The sequence below is a fragment of the Panthera uncia genome, chromosome D2, assembly GCF_023721935.1.
Source record: "Panthera uncia isolate 11264 chromosome D2, Puncia_PCG_1.0, whole genome shotgun sequence".
Lineage (NCBI taxonomy): Eukaryota > Metazoa > Chordata > Mammalia > Carnivora > Felidae > Panthera > Panthera uncia.
Genome location: NC_064818.1, coordinates 23,201,430 through 23,225,704, shown reverse-complemented (window position 1 = coordinate 23,225,704; position 24,275 = coordinate 23,201,430). Strand labels below are relative to the sequence as shown.

The 24,275-nt window shown below is 40.5% G+C and overlaps 1 protein-coding gene across 1 annotated transcript; it reads right to left on the bottom strand.

Annotated features, from left to right (window-relative positions):
- Nucleotides 1-2,414: 2,414 nt before the first annotated feature.
- ADO (2-aminoethanethiol dioxygenase) lies at nucleotides 2,415-4,777 on the bottom strand. The gene has a single exon (XM_049645109.1). The coding sequence runs from the start codon at nucleotides 4,666-4,668 to the stop codon at nucleotides 3,856-3,858; it is 813 nt and encodes a 270-aa protein (XP_049501066.1). The 5' UTR covers nucleotides 4,669-4,777; the 3' UTR covers nucleotides 2,415-3,855.
- Nucleotides 4,778-24,275: the final 19,498 nt, after the last annotated feature.

Sequence of the window (24,275 nt, the reverse complement as noted above, 5' to 3'; positions counted from 1 at the left end):
TCACCAGATTTCACTCTCAGCTTGCAACATTCAGGGTACTTTCATCCAGGTGTTTCATTTTTTACTTTGCTTAAGAAATAAAGTATATAAAGCTAAGTCTGATCCTTCTTATATTCAGTATGCCTTATTGAACAGTATTTCTGATAGTAAACCTGTTTAAAAATAAACTTCTGGAGAATAAGTAGGTCTATTAAACTAAACAAGGTTTTCAATTATTCATAAATGAGTGTATTTAAGTATCAATTGCTAATGAAATTAAGCCAAATTGTTTGGTATATATTGAAAATGGCTGTAGTGATATTTTAACTGTCCCTGATATATGTGTGTGTGTGTGTGTGTGTGTGTGTGTGTGTGTGTGTGTGTGTGTATAGAATGGTCAGCATCAAGTACCTAAGGTATTTTCTTTAGGTTAAACATAAAGGAGAACTATTTTCTGTTGTAGCAAAATAACATGATTCCACATTAATTTCAGATGTGTTTTCAATCAGATTGTTTCAAAAAGCTCACAAGGAAATGGACTATGTAAGTTTCTACTACTTGGACTTTGGAATCTGCAGAAAGCCACCAGTTTTCAGTACAACATAATCTTCTAGAATGAATGTTTAATAGTAATTGGACATCATAGTATTTTTCATTTTGCAATAATCAAATAAGATTTACCTCTTTAACAATTTCAAACATGCTTTTATTTTCCATAAGTACACTGATTTTAATTTCTGGATCTTAAGATTCAGTATGTAGGGGGCTTAACAAAGGATTGCCTTGACAGTAGATGCTTCATTACACTGAAATAATCAGTGGTTGGTTTCTGTTTGTAACCTGGCTCTCAGAATTCAGATGAAGAGGGTTACAGGAGTGGCACTACCCTCAGGTTAGAGTTGAATAGTAACGGGCTGAACCCTGAATTAAAGACATATTGCTTCTACGTTGAGCAGTAGAGCTAGCTAGTGCACAAGATACAAAGTCATTTGGAATCAGTAACAGTCTACCTGAGATGCCAAGGCAGAGGCATCTACAAGGGGACAATGAAAAAGGAGAAATAAAAGGTGTGGACTCTGGAAGAATTTAACGGCTATTAGCCTTGAAAGTTCAGAGAACCCACTCCAGTTGACAACTAGTACTTTAAAAATGGGCCCATGATTTTCATTAACAAACAACAGTTAGTGTAACCTCAATCCACGTGAATCAGGCTTAGTAAAAAAAATCAATTCTCATAGAGTAGTAGGTAGGTACACAATACACACCATTAATAAAACTGGCTTTTGATATATTAGGGAACTAAAACGCTTTGGAAGTATTGAGACAGACTTCTCACCCGGGGGGAGGCAATTATTGCGTTTGTTATTCAACAGGAAAGTGATCAGTATCATTGTGCTCATCAGTCTGTGTAGGGGAAGACGACTTTTCTCCTCAGTCGTTACTAAAATAGTCTATATTGCAGTAATATATGGAACGCAATAGCAGCACATGAAGTCAGTCATGACGAACAGTTTAAGCGCAGAGGTGCCAGGTTTTGCTGCACGACATTTTGTCTTTGTAGTAAGAATATTCTTCTTAGTGGCTAAAACAAGTTCTGTTTTCACCATTAATTTACTCAATATATTAGTGAACCACAAGTTTCACTGTCCTTACTGAACTAAATTAGAGAGATACCATATTGCTATTTTGGCCTGCAACAATTTCAGTTCTTTTGAAAAGCACCTTAGTTTTTTTTCATTCACCTTGTTTGCACTTGAGAACTTTAAAACTTTTCACAATAAAGTTTGGAAAAACAATTCCTTCTTGCTTACTGTTCTATTGCTAGAATGTTTTTGTAGTTTTAATGCATTCTAGGGTGTATTATAGCATATACATCACTGTCAATAATTTTATAAATTCATCAACTTTTTGCTATAATTCAGAATGGGTAGGCATGTGATTGATAACCACATTCATTACTGTGCTATTAAAAAAACCATTTTGTGAACATTTTTCTAAGAAAATCATCATTTGCATATCTAGGATTTAGTTTTAAATTGAATGGCATTATGAACTGCTTCAAACTGCCCCAAGGCATATTAAACTATAGCATCATGTGAAGCCACCATAAAACGTTAGCAACCTTGGAGGAAAGGCTTGGCATTATGCCTGTTTCAGGTTTTACAAGGGTGGCATTTCACATGGAATAAGCGTCTTTTTTGTTTAAAAAAAAAAAATCAAGAATTTGCTTTCTTAATCTATTTAAAAAATTGGGAACAAATATTCCTTCACTCTGGGCCACAGTAACCCAGTATGCATAAAGAGGCAAAGGCACATACTGTCTCTCCAGTGTCAACACTTTCCACCAATAGCAAGTCTCCCTTTATTACATACAGACCTTAGAACTCGATTGCCATTTGGGCAAGTCAATCAAGAGGGCTTAGACAACAGCTGGGCAGATTTTAATGTGTTTATTTCTACAGTTTGTTTTTATTAAAAGTGTTGTGAAAAAGGAATCCTATAAATAGTAAAAAGAGGGAAACAATAGTGCTCCATAGCCTGAAGCAAATGGTGTAAATACATTTGTAAACAAGGTAAAGTTGCTGAGCTTACCGAAAGGACAAAAATAAAACTAGTTACAGATAGCACAACTGTTTAAGAGGTTGGTTAGTGTTTTGTCCCTCGTTCTGGTGCCCTAAAATGGCCAGCAGTATAGGTAATTCTCTATTCTGTAGCCTTGATCATGTGTGCCTTCTCTCTTCCTATAGAAACCACACCAGATGAGGCAAGCTCTGGCTCACTACTGTTGGGAGAACACTGCCATCAAAACCACACAGCTGGAACCAGCAGCCTTCTGGAACATTTGAGCTCCTGAAAATTTGAAACAGTCATCAACATTTTTCTCTATTTTTGCAGGAAAATACTGGAAGTAAACAGGGGCATGGAATTCAACAACTGGCTAGAAGTGTTTTACATTCAGTTGTTTGGAAGCATGGCGATTCAGCTCCTTTGAATCTTCTGGTTAGAAAACCCAGAATTAACCTATCACCTCTTAAAGCTCACGAAGACCCTCCCCCCAAAATGAAAAGTCATTTGAAGGTAATATAGTTTTTGCATTAAAGGTGAATCTGCAACAAGAAATCTGCTTAACTCCCAGATCTGGAGACTCAAGGGGACAATAAGCTCTAAGTGATCATCTGTCACTGAGATATGCAGGCGCTGGATTTCTTGGTAGATGCTGCCAGAGTAAACCAGATGTGGCTACCGGGCAAGAGGAGGAAAGAAAACAAATCTTGTCCTCTACATGCATAGTTATGCTTTGGGGGTGATACTCCAACTCTGGAAAAATGATCTAATTTTCACTTTACATAGTAGCTCATCTTGTTAAACCTAGTTTTTACCAGTGACTTGAACTAAAAACAATTCAAACCACTGGGTCATGCAATCAATAAATTAGAATTATAACAATAAGGAGTAAAAGGGACATAGGTGGAAAACAAATCCTATTTACCCGGGGTAGGGGGTGTGGGGGCTTTTAGTGTATTTTGTATAGTATAAAGAACAGAGAAAAGACTATTTTCATTATGGCTTTAGGATGGAAGCGCTTCAGATAGTCCCCTGCCCCCCTTTCCCCCAAACCAAAACCCCAATGGCAGTGACAGAGCCAGGAAACAACCTAGTCTACTAGCCTTCCCCGCCCCTTAACCCGACCCCGCGGCTGCACTCCAGTCGCCAGTGCTTCCCACGGCTCCGGAGAAAGCAGCTACAGCCCATTCCAGTAGATCCAAAGCCCAGGCCTGCGGGTAGGGAGAGAGCCCTTATGGTGGGTCGCGGGTAGCCAGGCCCAGGTGTGAACAGGGCACGTCTTCGCCCCACGGCAACCGGGCGCTGGCGGCTTCAAGGGAAGACCTTGGGACCTGGATAGGGCTCCCCCTCGCACCAGAAGTCATCGGCTTGAGGGGTCTCCAGGAGCCACACCTCTCGGGGCAGGTCGCAGGCCGAGCCGGAGAGCTCCTTGTCCCTGACAGGCTCCAGCACCCGGTAATAGTGGCAGTCCCGGCCATCGTCCGGGTCATAGGGCGGGGCCAGAATGTCCAGGAAGGCGGCGGGCCCGTCCACAGCGTCGATCTGGTGCAGGTTGTCCTGGTGTGGGGTGAGGACGCAGGGGCCGCTGGCCTCGGTGTACTCGGCCCTCGAGCGCAGCACGCCCAGCCGCACGGCGTCCCGCTCCCGGGCTTTCAGCGGCGGCTCGAACTGCTGCTCTGGCGGCGGGGCCCGTGGCCGCTGCCCGCCGCCCGCCTCCAGCTTGTCCATGCAGCTGATGCGCACGGTGCCGTAGAGCACCTTGAGCATGCCGTGCATGCCCGGGTGGTCATGAAGCGGAATGGACGTGCCGCTCTTGAGCAGGAACACGCCGAGGCTGAAGCCGTCGGTTTCGTAGATGTGCATATAGGTGACCGGTGGTAGGTTGGGCGGCAACGGCTGCACCGTGGCCTTGCGCGGGGCGATGTTCAGGTCCTCCGCGCGGACTTGGGTCAGCAGGTTCTTCAGCTTGCTCAGGTTCTCCGGGAAGCCCTGAGGCATAGGGGCCTCGGAGCCCGGCGCCGCGCCGTGATCGGAAGCGCTGCGGCAGCCCCCGCTGCCCCGGAAGGTGAGACACGCCTGGCGGGCGATCCGTTGGATCAGGGAGGCCATGTTGTCTCGGGGCATGCTCGGCTGATCCTCTGCGTGTCGAGGCTGGCCCCCGCCGCCCCCTGCTTTCCTCCGCCCCTTGCGGTCTCCGGTGGCCGCCACGGCTGCCAGCAGCCCGGGGCGAAGCGAGGGGCCCCGCAACTACCGGTCTTACGGGCGCGCGGCACCGCTGCCGCCAACCTCAGCAGCCTCGCGCCCGCAACGGCCCGGCGCACCCGCCCCGCGCCTCCGGCGAGCACGCACGCGCACGACCCACGCGCCGCACTCACGCCAGAGGAGCAGGTACCGGCCGCGCGGACGGTGTAAGGCTTTGCGTTACGCCCGACGTTCCATTCAAGCAGCCCACACCTACGACGGTGGCCGGGCGCGCTGGCCGCCTTACAGAGCATGCTGGGACTTGTAGTCCGATATTACGGATGAGCGCTGACCGTTTCCTTTGCCAGCTGGAAAAGGAAGGATTGGATTTGTTTCTTATAAAGAGCCTTTCTTTAACTGTTTCAAGGTATTTGCTTGTTTGAGAAGAAGGTGAATTGGGACGCAAGAGAAGTAGCCAGTTAACTACAACTCCCGGCATCCTCAGCAGGCCGGAGTGGCGCACTTCCGGCAGCTGCCCTGAGGCGTGGTGGAGGCTCTTGGCCATCGCTAGGAACGGGGCAAGAGGGTCGTTAACCTTTCTGGCGCCGGTCGGCCTGTTCAGCCAGCCAGGGTCGCTCTTCTCTGGCGCCTACCTTTGGGAAGGAGGCTGTTGAGTTAACTTCATGTCTTCCTGGCCACCTAGGCAGCACAGGCTACCCACGGGGATTATGGGACAGCACTTTCGTAATTTTCCAAGTTTCTTGGGAGATGAGAGGGTCGAGGCCGTCCCTAGCGATCAGGATTCCTCTGCACAGCCGTCCCCAGCTGTTGTTTGCATCAGGGTGTGGTGACGCTGCTCTTCCGGTTAAAGAGCCGGATAGTTTTGCTGGGATTCGAGAGGCCATTTGCTGTGGCCAAGGATTGTGTATACTAAAGGTTATTAAACCATGGTTTGCCTGAGAAGCACCTGGTTGTAAGGGGGAGGTAGGGAGGAGCTTAAAAAAAATACAAATTATTGGTTGTCATGTAGAAACTGATTCACTAGATGATTCTAGGGCATCTTATGAGAAACAATGGTGTGCGAGAACGAGGCACGCTCTCGATCATCACCTTACCCTGAGTTTAAAATCCTTTTGGGCTTCCAAAGCTAAACATGAGTTTTCTGCTCATTTTGTAATTATAGTGGTTCCATAAATCCTCTCCAGCTAAAAAAGGCATGCTTTTTTAGTGGGCTGTGTAACCTATCTAATGAACACTTGATATATGCGAGGCACTCTGTTTGCATTATCTAATGAATATTATACTATTTAATCCTCATAGCAACTCTTAAAAGATGGGCTCTGTTATTAATCCCAGTTTGCAGATGAGCGAATAAGTTGCTCAAGGATAGTAATCAGCAGGGCCTAATCAGTAGTGAAGAAAAAAGTACAGTTTTACACACACACACACACACACACACACACACACACACAAAGTTTGAGTTGGTATTAAAAGCACTAAATGTGGAGTTAGGAAATTGTTTTTTCCAACCTATTGTGCTAATAACAAGTTGTATGTTTTAGGCGGATCGTACCCTTTCGGTCCTCAATTTATTTACTTGTAAAATGTTGGGGTTAGGAGAACAGTCCTTCTGAACACTAGTTACTCATCAGAAGCCCCTGGGAGCTTTATAAAAATAAAGATTTGGAGGTCATACCCCAGAGATTGTGATACAGAAGAACTCGTGTGAAGCCTAGATTTTTTTTTTTTTTAAAGATGCTATGCAAGTGATTCTTAATTTTCAGCCCAGTTTGAGAATCACTGCTAGATCTGTAAATTCTGAAGCAGTTCTTAATATTTGGTGATTTTGATTAAGACAGTGATTATTTGCTTTGGAAAGGACTCCTAATATTTGCTTTTCAGATTGCCATGCCATTGTTAAGGTATTTAAATTGTACTGTCAAAGTTCATCATGTAATGAAATCCCATGCAGTCTTTTTCTAAATTTTCTTTTAATACTTATTTTTGAGAGACCTAGACAGAGCGCGAGTGGGGGAGGGGCAGAGAGCGAGGGAGACAGAATCAGAAGCAGGCTCCAGGCTCTGAGCTGTCAGCACAGAGCTCCATGCAGGACTCAAACCCACAGACTGTGAGATCATGACCTGAGCTGAAGTCAGATGTTTAACTGACTAAGCCACCCAGTCTTTTTCTAAAGTGAGGAATATTTAATTTAAGAGAAAGAATCCCTGTCTTTATTTACAAATCTGGATTTTTATTTACTGGTTTTGCTTTTATTAAGATATAATTAGTGGGAGGTATAGATAGACTCGATAGAACTCAGACTTGAGTAACACATAGATGTATTTGATTTTCAAATCTATCACTTCTTGATAGTTACCTATACTTATTTAACTGAAACTCATCTATAAAATGGGATAATAAGAGACATGTGTAGAAATGTCATAATAGCATATGGAACATAGTAGCTATCCTATAATAGTAGCTATTATTATGGTTTTTAAATGGTTAAAAGCAATTTAAAAAGTAGTTAACACCAATGAATTTAAATAATACTCAGCAAATATTGAGATGGAATTTGACTTGAGAATCAATTTCAAGGTAGAGATAAAAACTCTTTATTGGTTAAACCATTTACCTGGTGATGCCATCCTTCAGGTCCTTGCTATTATTGTTTGGCGAAAGAGTTGAAAATTTTCAAAGACTGGTTGTATCAGAATAACTTGGGGACATTTGTTGCAAGTGCAGATTCCTAGATCCTGTCTATACCTACTGAATCTGAATCTTTTGCATATTAAAAGTTTTAATAACTACTGAGTGTCCACAGGATATATAGTACTTTTTTTAGGCCACAGACAGGCTATCTCCATAATTCCTTTTGATGCTGTCCTTAAGAGCTGCACTAATGGATGAGGTCAATCCTAAGAGCTTTTGCCTTTAAGAAGCACTTCACTTGACCTTCTGCACCACTGCCAGTAGCATTGGGTGAGTAGGTTTCTATTACCATTAATGTTCTTTTTTATGCTCGTTGTTCTGTTTTCCTTTGTGTTGGAGCAAGCAAAATGAAGATCAAAAGAAAGTCAAAAAAGGGAACAAAGGAGAAGTGACAGTGAACAAGTGATAGAAATACAAGACAGACACAAGATTTTGGAAAAGTTTGGGATGGACAGAATCTATCATTTGATAGATTCTGGATACCAGGCATTGTGCTAGGTTTTGGGGTTTCAGCAAGGAATATCTGCTTTCGCAAGGAATTTACCTGTGTGTGTGTGTGTGTGTGTGTGTGTGTGTGTATTTTGGGGTGGAGGTCGTTACCCAGTATAAATCAGTGAGCAGCATAATTTCAGACAGAGATAAAACTTATGAAGACAAAACAGGATGATAGGATGGTGTGATATTTGTGTGTGTGTATGATGTGTTACTTTAAACTGGGTTGTCAGGGGTGATCAGAAGGTAACGTTTGAGCTGCTCCTGAATATTAAGGAGTCAGCTATGGAACAATGTGGGGTCAGAACATTTCAAGACCAGGAAACAGCCTTAAGGTTGTTAACCAGGGTATAGGATATTATGACTTTGACTCATTGGGAAGGAGCTTGGTATAACTGGGGACAAGAATGAAGGGCTATGAGATTCCTGCAGGGAGATGAAGTTGGGGAGGTAGGCAAGGGCCATATTTTATAGGCCTTCTAGGACATGGTTAGGGGGTTATGGGAATTGAGGCCCATGATGGGGAGGTGGATTTTGTCACAAGTAAATACAGTGAGCTTTTGGAGAGCTTTGGTCAGGATAATGACTTATCTGTTTTACATTTCTGAGAGACTGGTGGGGGAAGTGTGTAACAGCAAAGAAACCTTGATTGGAGGCCGTAATCCAGAGGAAAGACAAGAACTAGTGTAAAGATTGGGAATCTGTTGTGTAGGTGGATCTGACAGGGCTTGCTGATGAACTGTTGCTTTGATGACCTATTTCTTAAAGTGTATTCTCTCCACATTTTTTTTCATGAGTTCACAGCGATGTAGTGATGGGTGAGACTGACAAAACTTAAATCTCACCTCTTGTCCACATTTAACTATTAAATTTAGGAATGGGCAAGGCACACAGAAGCATGAGTAAAGCTGAATTTCTTTTTAAATAGTTAGTCAATTAACCAGGAAGCAAGAAGAACTGGAAAAACCCCCAAATACACCCCCCCCCCAACCACACACACCCCTCTTAACTCCACAGTTCTCTGATCTCTTCATTCTTTGGGAATAGGCTTGTATTTTATCTTTTCCCCTGGCCTTCCTCTTCATGAGGACTTATTTTCCTTAATTCATGAGATAGATTACATTCTGATTTTTTTTTTCCCTCAAATCCTTCCTCAGGATTCATTTTGTCCATCTATTTTGGTCATACTAGGGCCCGGTCAAAAGAGTACCAAAGTGTTGACATTCTCAAATGCTCAGAGTTCCTAGCCTGCAGTTGTTTGTTTGTTTAAAGGCAGGCAGGAAGGTTTCTTTAGCTCTTGCCACCTTATTCCTAGATCTGTCTTCTATGTTAGTATAGAACATGGTAACTAAATTGGTAAAAAATTTTTCCTACTTTTAGACTAACTTACTCATGCTTAATTATATTTGAATATTTGGGGTTTATATTGTGGTTTTCCTTTCAGTTCTTAGAAAATGTTAGCATGTATCTCTCATCTATTATCATGAATGTCAGGTTATAAAAAAAAATACTTTTGAAGGCAGAAGAGCTGATTCTAGTCAGGGCTTTCCTACTAACTAGCTGTGTGTTATTGAGCAAGTCACTTGTCCTCACTAGATCCTAGTTTCTTAGTGGTTCTGGGATATGATCTCTAAGATTCCTTCCAGCATCTCATTGGCTCATCATCGATGATGGAGACAATTATAAGGACAATTCAGACAAAACCATGTATTTTGTTTTACTTATCTAAAATTATTGCACCATAACTCTCTTGGCTCTTTCCATCTCCACTAACATCTTAAAAGTAACTGCTCCACTCTACTCTGATTTAACTTTGTGTGGTTATCTGAAATCAAATCATTTGTATGTATGGGCTGTTCAGTTAAATATGCTAAGCTCAGGAATTTTTAGTGTTCAGGTTAGACTTTTGGTGTGCACATGGCACCAAAAAATTGCAGGGGTTGTGTTGTGTGATATAAGGTATAGGACATTGTTTTCTAACTGTGTGATTTCTATAGACCACTGCATGTAGCACTGAGATGGAGAAGGACTTAAAACTGGTTCATCTTTTTTCTTCCTTGCCAATGTCTTATTTCAGGCAAGGGGAGGCAAGGGAGAAAGAAGTTAAAAATTAGGAGCATGCAGAGAGAAGGTAGAGGGGGGGAAAAAGGTGTGGCTTTTGCAATAAAAGAGAATGAATGAGGAGAAGCTTTTGCTGTGCTCAGTCTGAAGCACTGCCAAAGGCCAGGTATTACTATTTTTGGAGGTGATTTAAGAGAACACTCCCCTACCAATTTCATATTAGAGAGGTTTTCCTCTTCTTCTTGAAGGAGTGCAATTATGAGAATCAAAATAGTTCTGAACTGTAAATTAAATCCAAACACCTTTTACCTCTCTTAATTAACTTTTCCCCCCAATTTCATTCTTTTTGTTTTTCTTTCCCTTTTTCCCCCTCTAAGAAGACATCAGCTGTCTCCACCTCCTCCGCTTCCCCATCTGTCCTTTTCCTCTTGGCTGAAAGAAAGATTTTTACTTTATATTTATTTTAATTAATGGATTTGAATCACAAGTGGTGAAACAGTTGATGTTCATCTTCAAGAGGCAGTAAAAAGGAAAATCATCTTCTCTAACTTGGCAGAAAAGAACTGTATGTTCATTGCTGCTGCCTGCCTGAGAAGTGACTGTGGAAGGGGAAGGGGAAGATGGTTCCAGAGTTCTGTGTTGGTGCAGGGAACAGATATCATGTCCCAGGATCAAGAGAAATGAAGATGGGAAAAACTCTTTAGAATGAAATGGTACTTTCTTGGGAAATGTCTTTCTCAAAGGATGCATAGTAAATATTGCTTGATGGTTTATGGTCCCACCAATTGGGGATCAAATTCCCTAGGAACAAAACACATCCTAGGGCATTTGACTGATTTGAAATAAATAGGTATAGTATTATACATTTCCTTGGATGAGTGAAATGCTATACAGCCTTCTTTTAAAAAGCCACTCAACAAATAAACAAACACCAAAAACCTTGTCCAACTAGATGCTCTATTCAGTATTTTAGAGAAAGCATGAAAAGTGACAGTATAATTTGAAAGTGGAACAGCGGAATCAAGGAAGAAAGCATACCTGAGAGGATACCAGTTCTTTTCCTGGTTCTAGCAACCCATTGTGTGACTTTGGATAAGTCATTTCACTTCTTGGCACCTCGTTTCTCTTATTTATAAAGCGAAGAATTTAGTTCCCATGGTTTACCGCTTTCCTTCTAGCTTAAAAAAAAAAAAACCTATGAATTTTAAAAATTATAATTATATGACAATAAGTAATATAATTTCATACTGTGAAATACTGCAGAGCACCACAAAAGACACTTTGAAAATGTATTTTTAAAAGCAACTTGTGAAAAGAACACTTAGTAACATGCATACAATGATATCGACTTCTCCTTTGTACCTGTGTTGTCTCTACCTAAAGCAGATTATATAGACATTTCTTGAATATAAATCATTGAATAAAATGAACAAGACTCTTGCTTAAATAATATTTACCATTGTTATTAAGTTTCCACAGTATTTTTTAAGGAAAAACTTAAAAAAAAATTCTAAACATAAATTATGCACCAAGAGTACCATGTATTGCTATTGGGAAAAGCAAAACACTCCTTGAGTTAACTGCACATTTCCACAGGACCTGCTGAGGTAATTGACAACCAACATCATAGCGGGCGAAATTCCTCTAAGGCAGTAGAACTTTAGTTTAATTAGATAATTAGCCCTGGTCAGCCTATAATGAATGCACAAGCAATTAGCAATGAATTTGAGCTGCTAAAACCTATTTTTCCTCTTTTGTGTTTCTTCCCTTTCATTAACAACTCTTAACTACTGAACAATTTATATCTTCACACTAACAATCAACTTTATTATCATCAAACTCTTTGTAAGCGATAAAGCAATGAGACCTGACTGTTGGTTGCACAACATTAAGTGATTATGTTAAGTAATGCCGTTTATTTCCCTAGCCATCCCACTGCTATATTATGTCAAACAAATAGGGTTTTTGAAAGCAGTGCACACTTCTTGATTTTGATGATTGCTTTATTTGTCAAATCCAAGCAACTAGTAAGAGATGTACTGCAATTTGGAGTTCTTTCTTAGTGGCTTTGAGCAGACTTGAATGAAAGGAAACAGTTCCATAAATCTACCTACAACAAGACCGTCAAAAAAGACCCCCCTGCTTTTTTTTAGTAGCTTGGAGATTCTTCTGTTTGGAAGCCCTTGCAAGTGCTTGAGATGCATTTCAGTAAGTGAAAGTCCTTACTTGGCCATCTTTTCCTATTTGGGAACAGTTTTCAATCTCATGAATGACAGAAGGAACCATCATGGTTTTTCCTCACATGGGGGGAATGGCAGAAAAAGGAAGAAGTGAGGGGAGTGATAAAGTTAGGAGAGAGTGTTTTCCAACGTGGAAAAGCAGAAGTTACCAAAGTGCGCAGGTGCTAAGAATTAATGATACTAAAGTATAAATATTAAGAAGACATTTGGGGTGCTCTGGTTTGGTGCATATGAACTGAAACATCCATTACATTTCAACCAGAAATGGGTTTTGAAAATTGGACATTAAACATTTCTATGGGCAGATTATACATTTACAAAGAGATATCCTTTGCCACATCAGAAACCATTTTGATTCTATTCGAGTTTATGGAATCCTTAATATACAGAATGTTCTTATAAACATTGCTGTTCTACTTATTAATAATTTAACAAGATTTAGGGGATTAAATTCAGTGTTAAAAAATTAGTGAGCTAACCATTTGAATAAATATATTGCTTACTTTTAAGCAGAACTAAAAATGTATAAACAGCAATTTTCTTGTGATTGGAATAGGAGCATTGGCTTATAATTTCTTATCTTGAGACTTCCCATCTGGTCGGTCTTGGAAATAATTTTTTTCTTTCTTTCCCCAGCAATAACTAGCAATTAGAGTTTCAGAAATGCCAATTTTAATCAAAACTCTTATTTCCAAAATAGAAAAACTTACATGAACTATATAAAGCCTCTTCATTTTATTCAATTGACTGTTTTGAAAAAGTAATTTAAATAATTCGGAGCCAGAATTAAGATGTTACAGAAATGTTAAGAAAATAGTCTTTCCAAATTATGGTCATTTTTACTCTTACCATGGTATAGTAATTTCACTGGCATTAATGTTTACACCCTCCAGATAGCAACTGTATAGCAGCTAGTTCATATGAAGCAGGTTTTCTCAACTTTAGCACTATTGACGTTTTGGATTGGCTAATTCATTGTTGTGGGGGTTGTCCTGTGCAACATCCTGGCCTCTACCCTCTAGATGACAGTAGCACCAACTGTCCCCCATTTCCCTCCACTCTGGGATAACAGTAAATATCTCCAGATGTTGACTAGTCCCCAGGCTAGGGAGCAAAGTCACTCCAGGTTGATAATCAATGATGTAGAATAAGACCGTGGCAATTTCTTCCTGTACAAGTATTAAAACATGAAAAAAATAAAAATAAAGTGTGTTGAATTTGAACATCTGGATAGTGTTTAGTAAGTGAAGTGTTAGTAGAGATAAAACAAATGAGCCTTGCTGATCTTCCAGTTTGGAGTGATTTTGGGGGCACTGAAAGAATATTCTTGCTCCCAAATTCTACTTGAATTTTCCAAATGGCCTGCTATAATATTGGAAGTTGGCACTCTTATTTGCTCCTTCTATTAAAATGTAAATATTCCTAAAAGGATCATTTTTTACATTAAAACTGAAACTTTAGTTTTCAGCTAAAAACTAGCATGTTTTAACGTATATCTACCTACCTTTTTCTTTATGAAAAGGTCCTTCAGGAAGAGAACCCTGAAGAAAATTTCCTCAGGAATTGAGAGCTGGTAGGTGTATGGGAAGCAAGCACCACGTCTGGGAAAAGGAAGGATGAAAGGGAGGTGGGAAGCACTAAAAAGATCCTTTAGACCACATTTTTAATGGGTCACCCTCAGTTGCTCTTGCCTTGTTTCAGTTTGTTTTTTCTACTACTCCCTGTATCTTTAAATCCCTGCCCCCCCCTCCTTTTTACATTAATCTAAAAATTTTTTTTAAGTTTGTTTGTTTTTGAGAGAGAGAAAGAGAGCATGGGCGAGTGCATGCCTGAGCATGAGGGGGTGGGGGAGAATCCCAAGCAGACCTCGAGCTGCCAGTGTAGAGCTCTACTTGCAGCTCAGACTCATGAACTGTGAGATCATGACCTGAGCCTAAATCCAGAGTGGATGCTTAACCTACTGAGCCACCCAGGTGTAGTACCGTCCCCCCCACCCCAAACTTTTTATACTGCAGCAAAGTCTGTAGTAGATTGTATGGTAGTTGTTTTTTAATGTACTTTCTTTGCCACTTTGTGTTGGGTATCCCAAGTTAATTTTGAAAAGTTAGGAATAAATGAAATCTAAAAGTCGACAGAAGGATTGACTACATTATCTAGCATCTAAACCTATCATCCATGCTGATAGAGATCTGAGCCAGGTGAAGCCTGTTTTCTTCCATTGTTGTCAAACACATCAGTGACTAGTAGTTTCAGGCCTATAAGGTGGCTGCCTGGACCTTCTAGCACCACTCAGTGGAGACCATAATGGATGGCCCTGCTTGTACAGTTCACAACATCTCATAAGTACGTGTTCAGGCTGATATTCAGCTAGAAAAAAACAAAAACAAAAACCAAAAAAACCCAAAAAACAAAACAAGCAAAACTCTCTAATGATTAAAATAACTCTCCATTTAAAGGAGCTTTCTAAAACATGGGAGAGACATGGATACCTGAAGGCCAGCATGCTGCAACTGATCCCAGGGTATTTGCATAAAAGTCTTAGTATAGCTCCCCACACTGAGCTTCCATGTAGCTCTAGGCTTTCAGTTTTTCATGCTGGGTATTTGTCTGGTTGGCTTTTTTTAGGGAATTACTGTATCATGGCACTTGGACCATGGCCAAACTACTAAGTATAGGTTCTGTGTATTTCTGTTTTTCCCATCCAGTGTCACTTGCCTCTTCATTTCCTGATTTCTTCCTAAAGTGAGGAGGCCAGAATACATCACAGATTACAGCTGGATTTAGACAACAGGCATCTGCTTTGCAGGAACTTGCACAGAGCCTGATTAATTTATGTAAACATTTTACTGCTCACTATGTAAGATTACAGATTCCTTGGGGCGCCTGGGTGGCTCAGTCGGTTAAGCGGTAAACTTCGGCTCAGGTCATGATCTCGCGGTTTGTGAGTTCGAGCCCCGTGTCGGGCTCTGTGCTGACAGCTCAGAGCCTGGAGCCTGCTTCAGATTCTGTGTCTCCCTCTCTCTGACCCTCCCCCGTTCATGCTCTGTCTCTCTCTGTCTCAAAAATAAATAAACGTTAAAAAAAATTAAAAAAAAAAAGATTATAGATTCCTTGACTAGTTACTGGTCTCATGTCTTCTAGTGGTTAATCCAACATGCTTTCAAAACTGAACATTGAAATAAAATATTCTCATTTGTTCACAAGTTTTTACTTTCAGGCTGTATAGTGTAACATTCTGCATTGACCTCACTGTTTTTTTTAGGTTCTTTGCCTCAAACTGGACTAAATGGTTCCTGTTTTTAGTTTTGACTTATACATACTATGTAAGCAGTTGTCTTAATATTATACCCCACTGGCAAGTTTCACATTATCCCTTTTGGCATAATTTTTCCAATCTAGCATTATGTTTTTACCTTTCGTCTCTCAGCTCAAGATTTTCCTACAAGATTTCGCGTAGACATAGGGTTTTTATTATTGATAATAATAGCAATAGTACATTAACACTGATGGCCATATGAGTGTTCACCTTTGAGTAATTTGCTCTAGCCTTTTTCCTCCTTAAAATATAAGTGTCTCTGAAAATGATTCCAATCCTGCTTTCAAATGTTGTTGCATGTTTCCCTTAAGGTTTTGTTTGTTTTTGCAATACTAGACATTTTCTATAGCATTTCTAACTCTAACAGATATGCGTGATTTCATAGAGTGAAAATTACAGACAAGGTGAAACACGGACTGAAAGTTTAAATTGTTCCAAAAGAATAAAATTCTTAAAGGATTTTAGGAACTCTAGGAAAAAAATCCTTAATGATTCTGAATTCATGTTATCCTTACTTAAGTTACCATTTATTCTTTATTGTTAGCTATCCTGGCCCCCATTTATTCAGACAGACATTTGTAAACTACTACCAACAGACAAAGGTGAGTAGAAATCCAGGGACAGGATATGAAAACTAATGTCCACATCCAGGACAGTAAGAATCATGCCACCCAGCTCTCCTTGGATTATAGTTCTCTGAACAAACACAGTTTAGAGAAACTTACTGCAGAAATTGTTTGGTGTTGTCAGCAAACAACCATGAGATACCGTAGACCAGAACAAGTGGTCTGTTACTGTCTTGAAACTCCATGGATTTTGCAGCAATTCCCTGAATTATATTACTGATAGAAAATACTTTAGTTAATAAGTTGTCAACCAAAGAACCATCCTATAAACATTTTATAAGGCAACATTAGATGGAAATATATTTGTTTTAAGATTTTGCACAAATCTGCGCAATTTAGTTCCTTTTGAGAAACTCCCACTTCAGGCTGTGTGTCTTACTGGAGTTGATGAATATAGTCACCAAAACCCTAAGGGGTAAAATGGCAGAAGCCCCAGAGCGCAGCCAGAGGATGGGAATCCAACATGGTGCCACCTGGGCCATCTCCTCACTGTTGGGGGCAGGGATGGCAGGGGGAGTTCATGGATTGGCTTGTACATTTCTTGAGGACAAAGACTACATACATCTAATTGACATATTTTTAGCAGAATTCAGAATGGTACCATGAATATCTTAGCACACGTTAATGACTGTGGGGCTTATTCCTTTTGCACTTTTTAAATCAAGGCACGTTCTGGAATACACTCCCAGAAGGAATAGTAATTGGGAATTTTCTGGGGAAGTGAGGACAGCACTGCAAAGGAAGAAAGAAAATCTGGTGCAGAGAGTTGCTTTAATGTGTAATTTGCCCAAGTGACAGAGGGTTAGATTCTGAATTACTTTCCTCTTTCTATTAAAAAAAAAAGTTGGGAGGGGGGATAAACAGTCTATTTTAGATTTTTGAGCATCAGGTATGAAGCATTAAAATGAATGGTCAAAGACATAATAAGTCAATCTAAGAATTTGTGATTAAAGGGGCACCTGGGTGACCCAGCTGGTTAAGCGTCTGACTCTTGGTTTCGGCTCAGGTCATGATCTTGTGGCTGTTGAGTTCGAGCCTTGTGTTGGGCTCTATGCTAACATCTTGGAGCTTGCTTGGGATCCTCCCTCTCCTTCTCTCTCTGCCCCTTCCCTGCTCTCTCTTTTTCTGTCTCTCCTTCTGTCTGTCTCCCTTTCTCTCAAATAAATAAATAAATAAATAAACTTAAAAAAAAAAAAGAATTTGTGATTAGTGATGGCACTGTCACTTTTCCTCCTCTCCTTTCCCTGGCATGGGGCGTAAGTTGGGAAGCATGTATGACTCTGGCTGCAGACTTTGGCCAAGACGAGAGCACCATTGATCCATGTGTGTTACTGCTAGAGAACAAGTTTTACCTGAGGCTGGAAAGGGTCCCATGAGGAGACTGCCTCTGCCTCTCGTATCTTCAGCTGGTCCTTTGAGTCCCACAGGGAAGCTGGTCCTCTCCTGGGCCCTTGTACTGAGTAGTCAGGTGATCTGGGAAGGCTGCCCCGAATGGCCAGCAGTGGACACTCGGAGAACTGAGCCCCAGCCATGACAACTTTGATTTCCTGAGAGGCTTTATCTAATTATTTCTTATACTACCTTGAAAGAGAAATGAAGTGCCAGAAAGTATCAACATGGAAACGAACACCTTAATCGGGGGGAGACCTTGGAAACTCTAAAGGTTTCAGTTATCACACATCATGAGAGCTGGGTGTGGCTTGGGAGATAATATCCTGGGAGTGCATCTGGCACTGGAAAGCAGTTTAGGGGAAACCTTCGCCTAACAATTCTTCTATATCTGGCAGATGAACTTGGTTGTGCTATAACTGTGGACTGTTCTCCCATTCACCTTTCTCCTACCTCAGTACCCCCCTCACCCACACACACCCAGAAATGTTCACTTTGTTTCACTCTTGGCTCAGCATTTGGCACATTTTTTCTGGAAACCCTCTTCTCATTTTGGTTTTAGTGCCACCATTCTCTCCTGACCTTGAGTCTTTGCTCCTTCTGGATCCCCTCAGTGCTTCCTGTCCTCTCCTTGGCCCTTAACTTGTACTGCTTGGTTCAGAGGTCTTTCCTTGCCCTCTCCTGGGTGAATGCCAGTCTTCTTTACCTCTTCCTCCTTAGCCTAATGTGTTTAATACTTTGTCTTCCTCCAATCATACTCCAGTGTTCCCCAAAGTCCAGTTCTTATGCAAGGGCCCCCTGGTCTTCAGGAATGAATCCTGTGAGAAAATAATTTGCTAAGTCATTCTGCCAGCTTTTATTAAATAACCGATTTGCGAGAATACTGTACCAAACTGTGGGGAGATAGGGGATGTACATCCCTCATGGTGGGGAGATTGTAGGCTACCTCAAGACAGGACACAAAGTGGCTTGAATGAAAACAGCAGATTAGGGGGATTTGGATAGTGTCTATTACAAATTAGTAAAGACAGGTAGGGGCTCACAAAATCCATCAAAGTCAACCCTAGGCAAGATGTGTTAGAAAAAGCTTTGCTGAAGATGTGCAACCTGACCCAGATTTCCACGAAAGAATTGGGAACAACTTGATGGAAAGGCTAGAGCAGAGAACTCCAGGCAGACAAACTCAGAGGGAAGGCTCAGCCTGAATCTTCCCACTTGTCTGTATGTGCAAGAGTCCCACATTTTTCTGTTTGGCTTTGTGTGCATGGTGTATCCCATGGAGGCATGGAGTCTGGCTTGCTTAACGGAATTCTCTCCAACAATCTGGTAATCCTGCCCGAACTTTCCCATAAGAGCATCTCCTGTCTTCTAGCTTCTCCCGTGATACAGTCAGCAATGTGTGTTCTCTCCCACCTGGGCTTTTGTTCTCCTGTTTGGGGAAGCCCACAGCGATGCACTGTAGCTGAAAGCCAGACACAAGCAGCAGATCCCAGTTTGTCATGTTTTCTCTTTAAATGTACCAAATGTATGAAGTGGACTTTTGGTAGTAGTGCAGTTTTCTTGCTCTAAAACTAAAACAGAGAATTTTCTGCCTAAGTGAACAGGATTAGTGAAAATGAATTTTCCGTTTAGCCATAGTCTCACTGTATGTTTTTAGTCCATCATAAAGAATGTAGGAAGCCTGGAGGATGCAGATATTTTTACCTTGGCCCTTTGGCATCCAGCTTCTAATTATTTAATTTGCAAAGTACGCTGAATACTGCAATGTTTATTTTATCTGCAAAGACAAATCTTCTTGATACTTCTTACTGGTTGTGGAATTTTTAGCTTAGCAGGTGACTTTTTTAGCATGGTAGAATCACATTGGCATAGCCAGAAATACTGTTGGTGGGGATAATAGATTTATATAGCATCTGACTTCTAGTGTTTCCAGATGTAGGATTTGGGGCTCTGCTTAGATTTCGCAGAAGGAGTGGAGGTAAGGAGGATGCAGGGACGTGGATAAAACAGAAATCATTTTGTACAGCGTAGGTACTGAAAAAGATGCTCAGAGTGCAAAGTAAAGCTCTTGGTGGGCTTTTCAAAGTTAATGATTTTACTCATACCAAGTTGCTTTAAAATAAAGAGGTGGTCCTTGGGTGCAGCAACTCCCTGGGAGTCAGAAGAAAGATGAAGTGATGGTATATATCAGTAAGAAAAAGTAAGGAATAATTCTGTTTTACAATTGTGATTCATAGTCTGGTAGTTCTATTCTCTAATAACAGCATGGACTTAGAAATTTTATTCCTTAAATTGTTTAGATAGTCTCAGCGACAATAGTTTTTCCCATTTACATGCTTCATTTGCCAGGTACCACTGGGAAATGAAATTCTCCTCACAAGAACATTTATTAGAAAATCCATTAAAAACAAGAAAATCCACCATTGATTTGGTCATTCATTCATTCATTCGTTCATTCATCCAACAAAGCTGTATGAACCCACCCATGTGTTAGGTACTCTTCTATGGGCAAGAGTCCTATTTGCGTAGAACTTACATTCTAGAAGAGAGAAATAGACAAAGAAAGAAAACAAAGGAACAAGATAATTTCAAAACACCCTGAGTACTGAGATAAAGATCACATAGTGACTATGACTGGACAACTGCCTTAGTCTGGAAACTGAGAGAAACTCTCTTGGTGAATGTAGCTTTTGAGAGGGACATGAAGGATAAGAAGGAGCCAGGAATCCTAAGATCTGGGTAAAACATTCCTGGCAGAGGTTCTAGGCTGGAATAAGCTTGGTAGTTTGTATAAACTAGTTTTGGAGTATACTTCTGTAGTGTACATTAAATATAGTTTTTTATTAACAATTCTTACCTCCTGTCCTTCAGACCCTCTGTCTTTTCCTGGTGATGGTCTTATTCTGTTGACCATCTCAGTGGGTCATCCTCAGAGAAGCCCTCCATCCCTTCTTGGTATAGCCTAGGAAGAAACAAAGCAGTCCCAGATAGACAGGTTTATAAATTGACAGACTCAGTTTATACACACATTACAAAAAGAGCTGAGGAAGCAAAGAGGAAGCTATGGGTTCTTAGAGTGCTAACCTGTGTGGGTCCCATTCCTTTCTCCTTGCCTGGATTTTAAACTTCAGCACTGAGGTATGGGTCTACATGTTTGGAGTCAACATTTCCTACCTCCTGTGTCCTCCATCTTCTCATGCCAATTTCTTTAGCCAGGCATTTTCCTTTGCTAGTTTTTAGACGAAATGACTTACTTCTGGTTCTTCATCCCAGCTGGTTAATAGTTAAGATGAGTAGAGCCATACAAGCTGCTTCTGTTTCATTACACCATGCACTTGGACTATAAGTAGACATAGTTTTGAGTACATGTAGATTCTGTCCCAGATTTTTCTTCTCTTCTGGTTTGTTAAGGGGCTGTTACCATGAAAGATATTTAAAAGGACCTGGTGACTTGATGAGTGTCATATTTTAATCCATAGAAAGTGAGAAAATTTATTCCAAAATTCACTGGCATTTTCTGGTGAAATGTTAGTGGATGAAAGCTATTCGGAAGTATTTCCAAGACCTTTGATACGTGGTAAACATTTGGGCGTTGCCTGCAACTAAGGTTTCTTCAATATTTTAAAAAGCAATCAAAAGTTTTCTGCTCTGGGGTGCCTGGGTGGCTCAGTCAGTTAAGCATCTGACTTCGGCTCAGGTCATGATCTCACAGTTTGTGAGTTTGGGCCCTGCATCGGGCTCTGTGCTGACAGCTCCGAGCCTGGAACCTGCTTCAGATTCTATATCTCCCTCTCTCTCTCTGTCCCTCTCCCGCTGGCACTCTGTGTGCATCTCTCTCGAAAATAAACATTAAAAAAAATTTAAAAAGAAAAGTTTCCTGCTTTGTTCAGATGCTAATGTATAATGTAGTTGTAATGCTGATACCCCTGGACCTGACTCCTCTTGATGGTGCTGCCAGAATATCTGACAGTTGCGATAAAAGAATGAATTGATCAAGGAGGTGTGTATATGTGAGTCAATGAAGATAAATGATCTTTTACTGTGAAAATAGTACCTAGTCACTATTTCACAACTGAAAATCCCCCTCTCTTTCACACTCACTAGTCAGGCTTCTCTTCTATTTAATATTTAAAATAAAATAGTTTAGCTCTCCAGGGGCCTTGGGACTTCCCCGGTGCTACAGGTTGTGATGTGCCTTTTCACACATTAGGGCTGGGGAAACCCCACACTGGGCAAAGGGCCAATTTTAGACCTAGCAGCTCATTAAGGGGATTCAGAATCTAAGGAGCTACAGAGAGACAATTAGAGGAAGGAGAGAAATACAGGGAAACAATACCTGAAGCTGGCACTTTGGCCAAGTTAACAGTTATCTTAATATCTTAGAGGCATGGGGATTGGTGAATGAGGCCATGTGCAGATTGGGAAAAGATACTAGTTTGGATATGTAAAGGGAATTTCATGGGTAACAATCTTTGGGAGAAGATAAGGCCATTTATTTTAAATGACTCAAAGAGATGGTATATGAGCTGTGAGAGAAAATCATTCTCAAAACCTCATGGTCACAGCACTTAGGAACAAAAACCAGCTCTAACTATGGAAGGGGCTCTTGGAAAACATCTGGTTTATCCTCTGACTCCAGGTGCAGGAACATCTTTCAGGAGCTCCCTAACTGATGGTCACCTGACTTCCATCTGGCCCTTGTGGTTCTGGAGTGCCTATTGCTGGACATACATGGGTGACACAGCCATTCCTTGGCTGGCTAATACACTTGGCAAGAAAGTTCTCATGTCAAGATGAGATTCCCTTCTTCTTTTCTGCAGCCAGAGTTCTTCCTTTGACATACTACATGTCTTCTCTCCTTTTCTCATGACTTATTCCAAGAATTTGAGGTCAATTAACCATCTTATAACTTCTAAGTTTTCTCTTCTGCATGCTAAGCATGTCAGATGCTTCAGCTGTTTTCATGTTTATAGCTCTCATTGTTCTAGTCATCCTTTTCTAGACTCATTTAGTTTGTGGAGGTCCTTCATGAAACCTGGGGCGGGGAGTAGAACATAATCCTCTGGATAGGGTCACTTCAGGTGAAGACTATTTGTCTTTTTATGGCACAGGATGTGGTTTATCTTGGTAAATGCGCCATGCCAGCTTGAGAAGAATGTGTATATTGCTGTTGTTGGATGAAGTGGTCTATAGGTGTCTGTTATATCCAGTTGATTGATGATGCTATTGAGTTCAACTATGTCCTTAACTGATTTTCTATCTGCTGGACCTGTCCATTTCTGATAGAGGGGTGTTGAAGTCTTTGAGAGTGGTTTCATCTGTTTCTCTGTGCAGTTATGTGTTTTTGCCTTATGTAGTTTGATGCTGTATTGTTAGGCACATACATGTTAAAGATTGTTATGTCTTCTTGGAGAATTGATCCTTTTGTCATATGTAATGCCCCTCTGTATCCCTGACTACTTTCCTTGCTTTGAAGTCTACTCTGTCTGAAATTAACATAGCTACTTCTGCTATCTTTTGATTAGTGACAGCATGTATATTTTTATCTATCCATATACTTGGAATCTATATGTTTTTATATTTAAGGTGGGTTTCTTGTAGACAACATATAGTTGGGTTTTGTGTTTAAGCCATTCTGATAATCTCCTTTAATTGGTACATTTAGACCACTGATGTTTAAAGTGATTATTGATATATTTGGATTAATGTCTACCATAGTTGTTACTATTTTTTATTTCTTGCCCTAATCTTTGTTCCTATTTTTGTCTTCTACTCTTTTTCTGCTTTTTGTGGTTAAAATTGAGCATTTTATAGAATTTCATTTTATGTCCTTTATTAGCATTTCATTTATACTTCTTATTTTAGTAATTGCCTTACAGATTCCAGTATACATATACCCCAACTGAAGTCCACTTTCAAATAATGCTATACCACTTCACAGGTAGTGTGACTACCTTACAATAGCAAAAGAATCCAAATTCCTCCCTCTCATTCCTTATACATTGGATACATAAGCATACATAATTGAATATATTGTTGCTAATAATAATTATTATAATTAATATATTATTATTTTGAATAAACTGTTATCTGTTAGATCAGTGAAGAATAAAAAAATAAAAGTTCTTATATTATCTTCACATTTCTTTTTTGATGTTCTTCGTTTCTTTGTATAGATAGATCTGAGTGACCTATATATTTTCCTTCTCTCTAAAGAACTTCATTTAATATTTCCTGAAATGCAGCCATGACTTACTGGCAAAAAATTTCCTCAATTTTTGTTTTTCTGAGAAGGTCTTTTTCTCTCCTTCATTTCTCCCATCCAAGTACTTACCAGGGCCGACCCTGCTTAGCTTCTGAGATCAGACGAGATCGGGCACGTTCAGGGTGGTATGGCCGTAGACACTCTCCTTCATTTCTGAGAGATAATTTCACAGGGTACGAGGTTCTAGGTTGGTTGTATTGTTCTCTCAATATTTTAAATATGTTACTCCACTCTCTTGTTGCTTGTGTGGTTTCTGAGGAGAAGTTGGGTGTAATTCTTATCTTTTTTCCTCTATAGGTAAGGTGCTTTTCCCCTCTAGCTTCTTTCAGAATTTTTCTTTATCTTTTATTTTCTATAGTTTTAAAATTATATGACTGTGTGTTGAGTTTGGTTTTTTTTTCTCATTTTTTTTTCTGTTTGAAATTTATCCTGCTTAGGGTTCTTTGAGC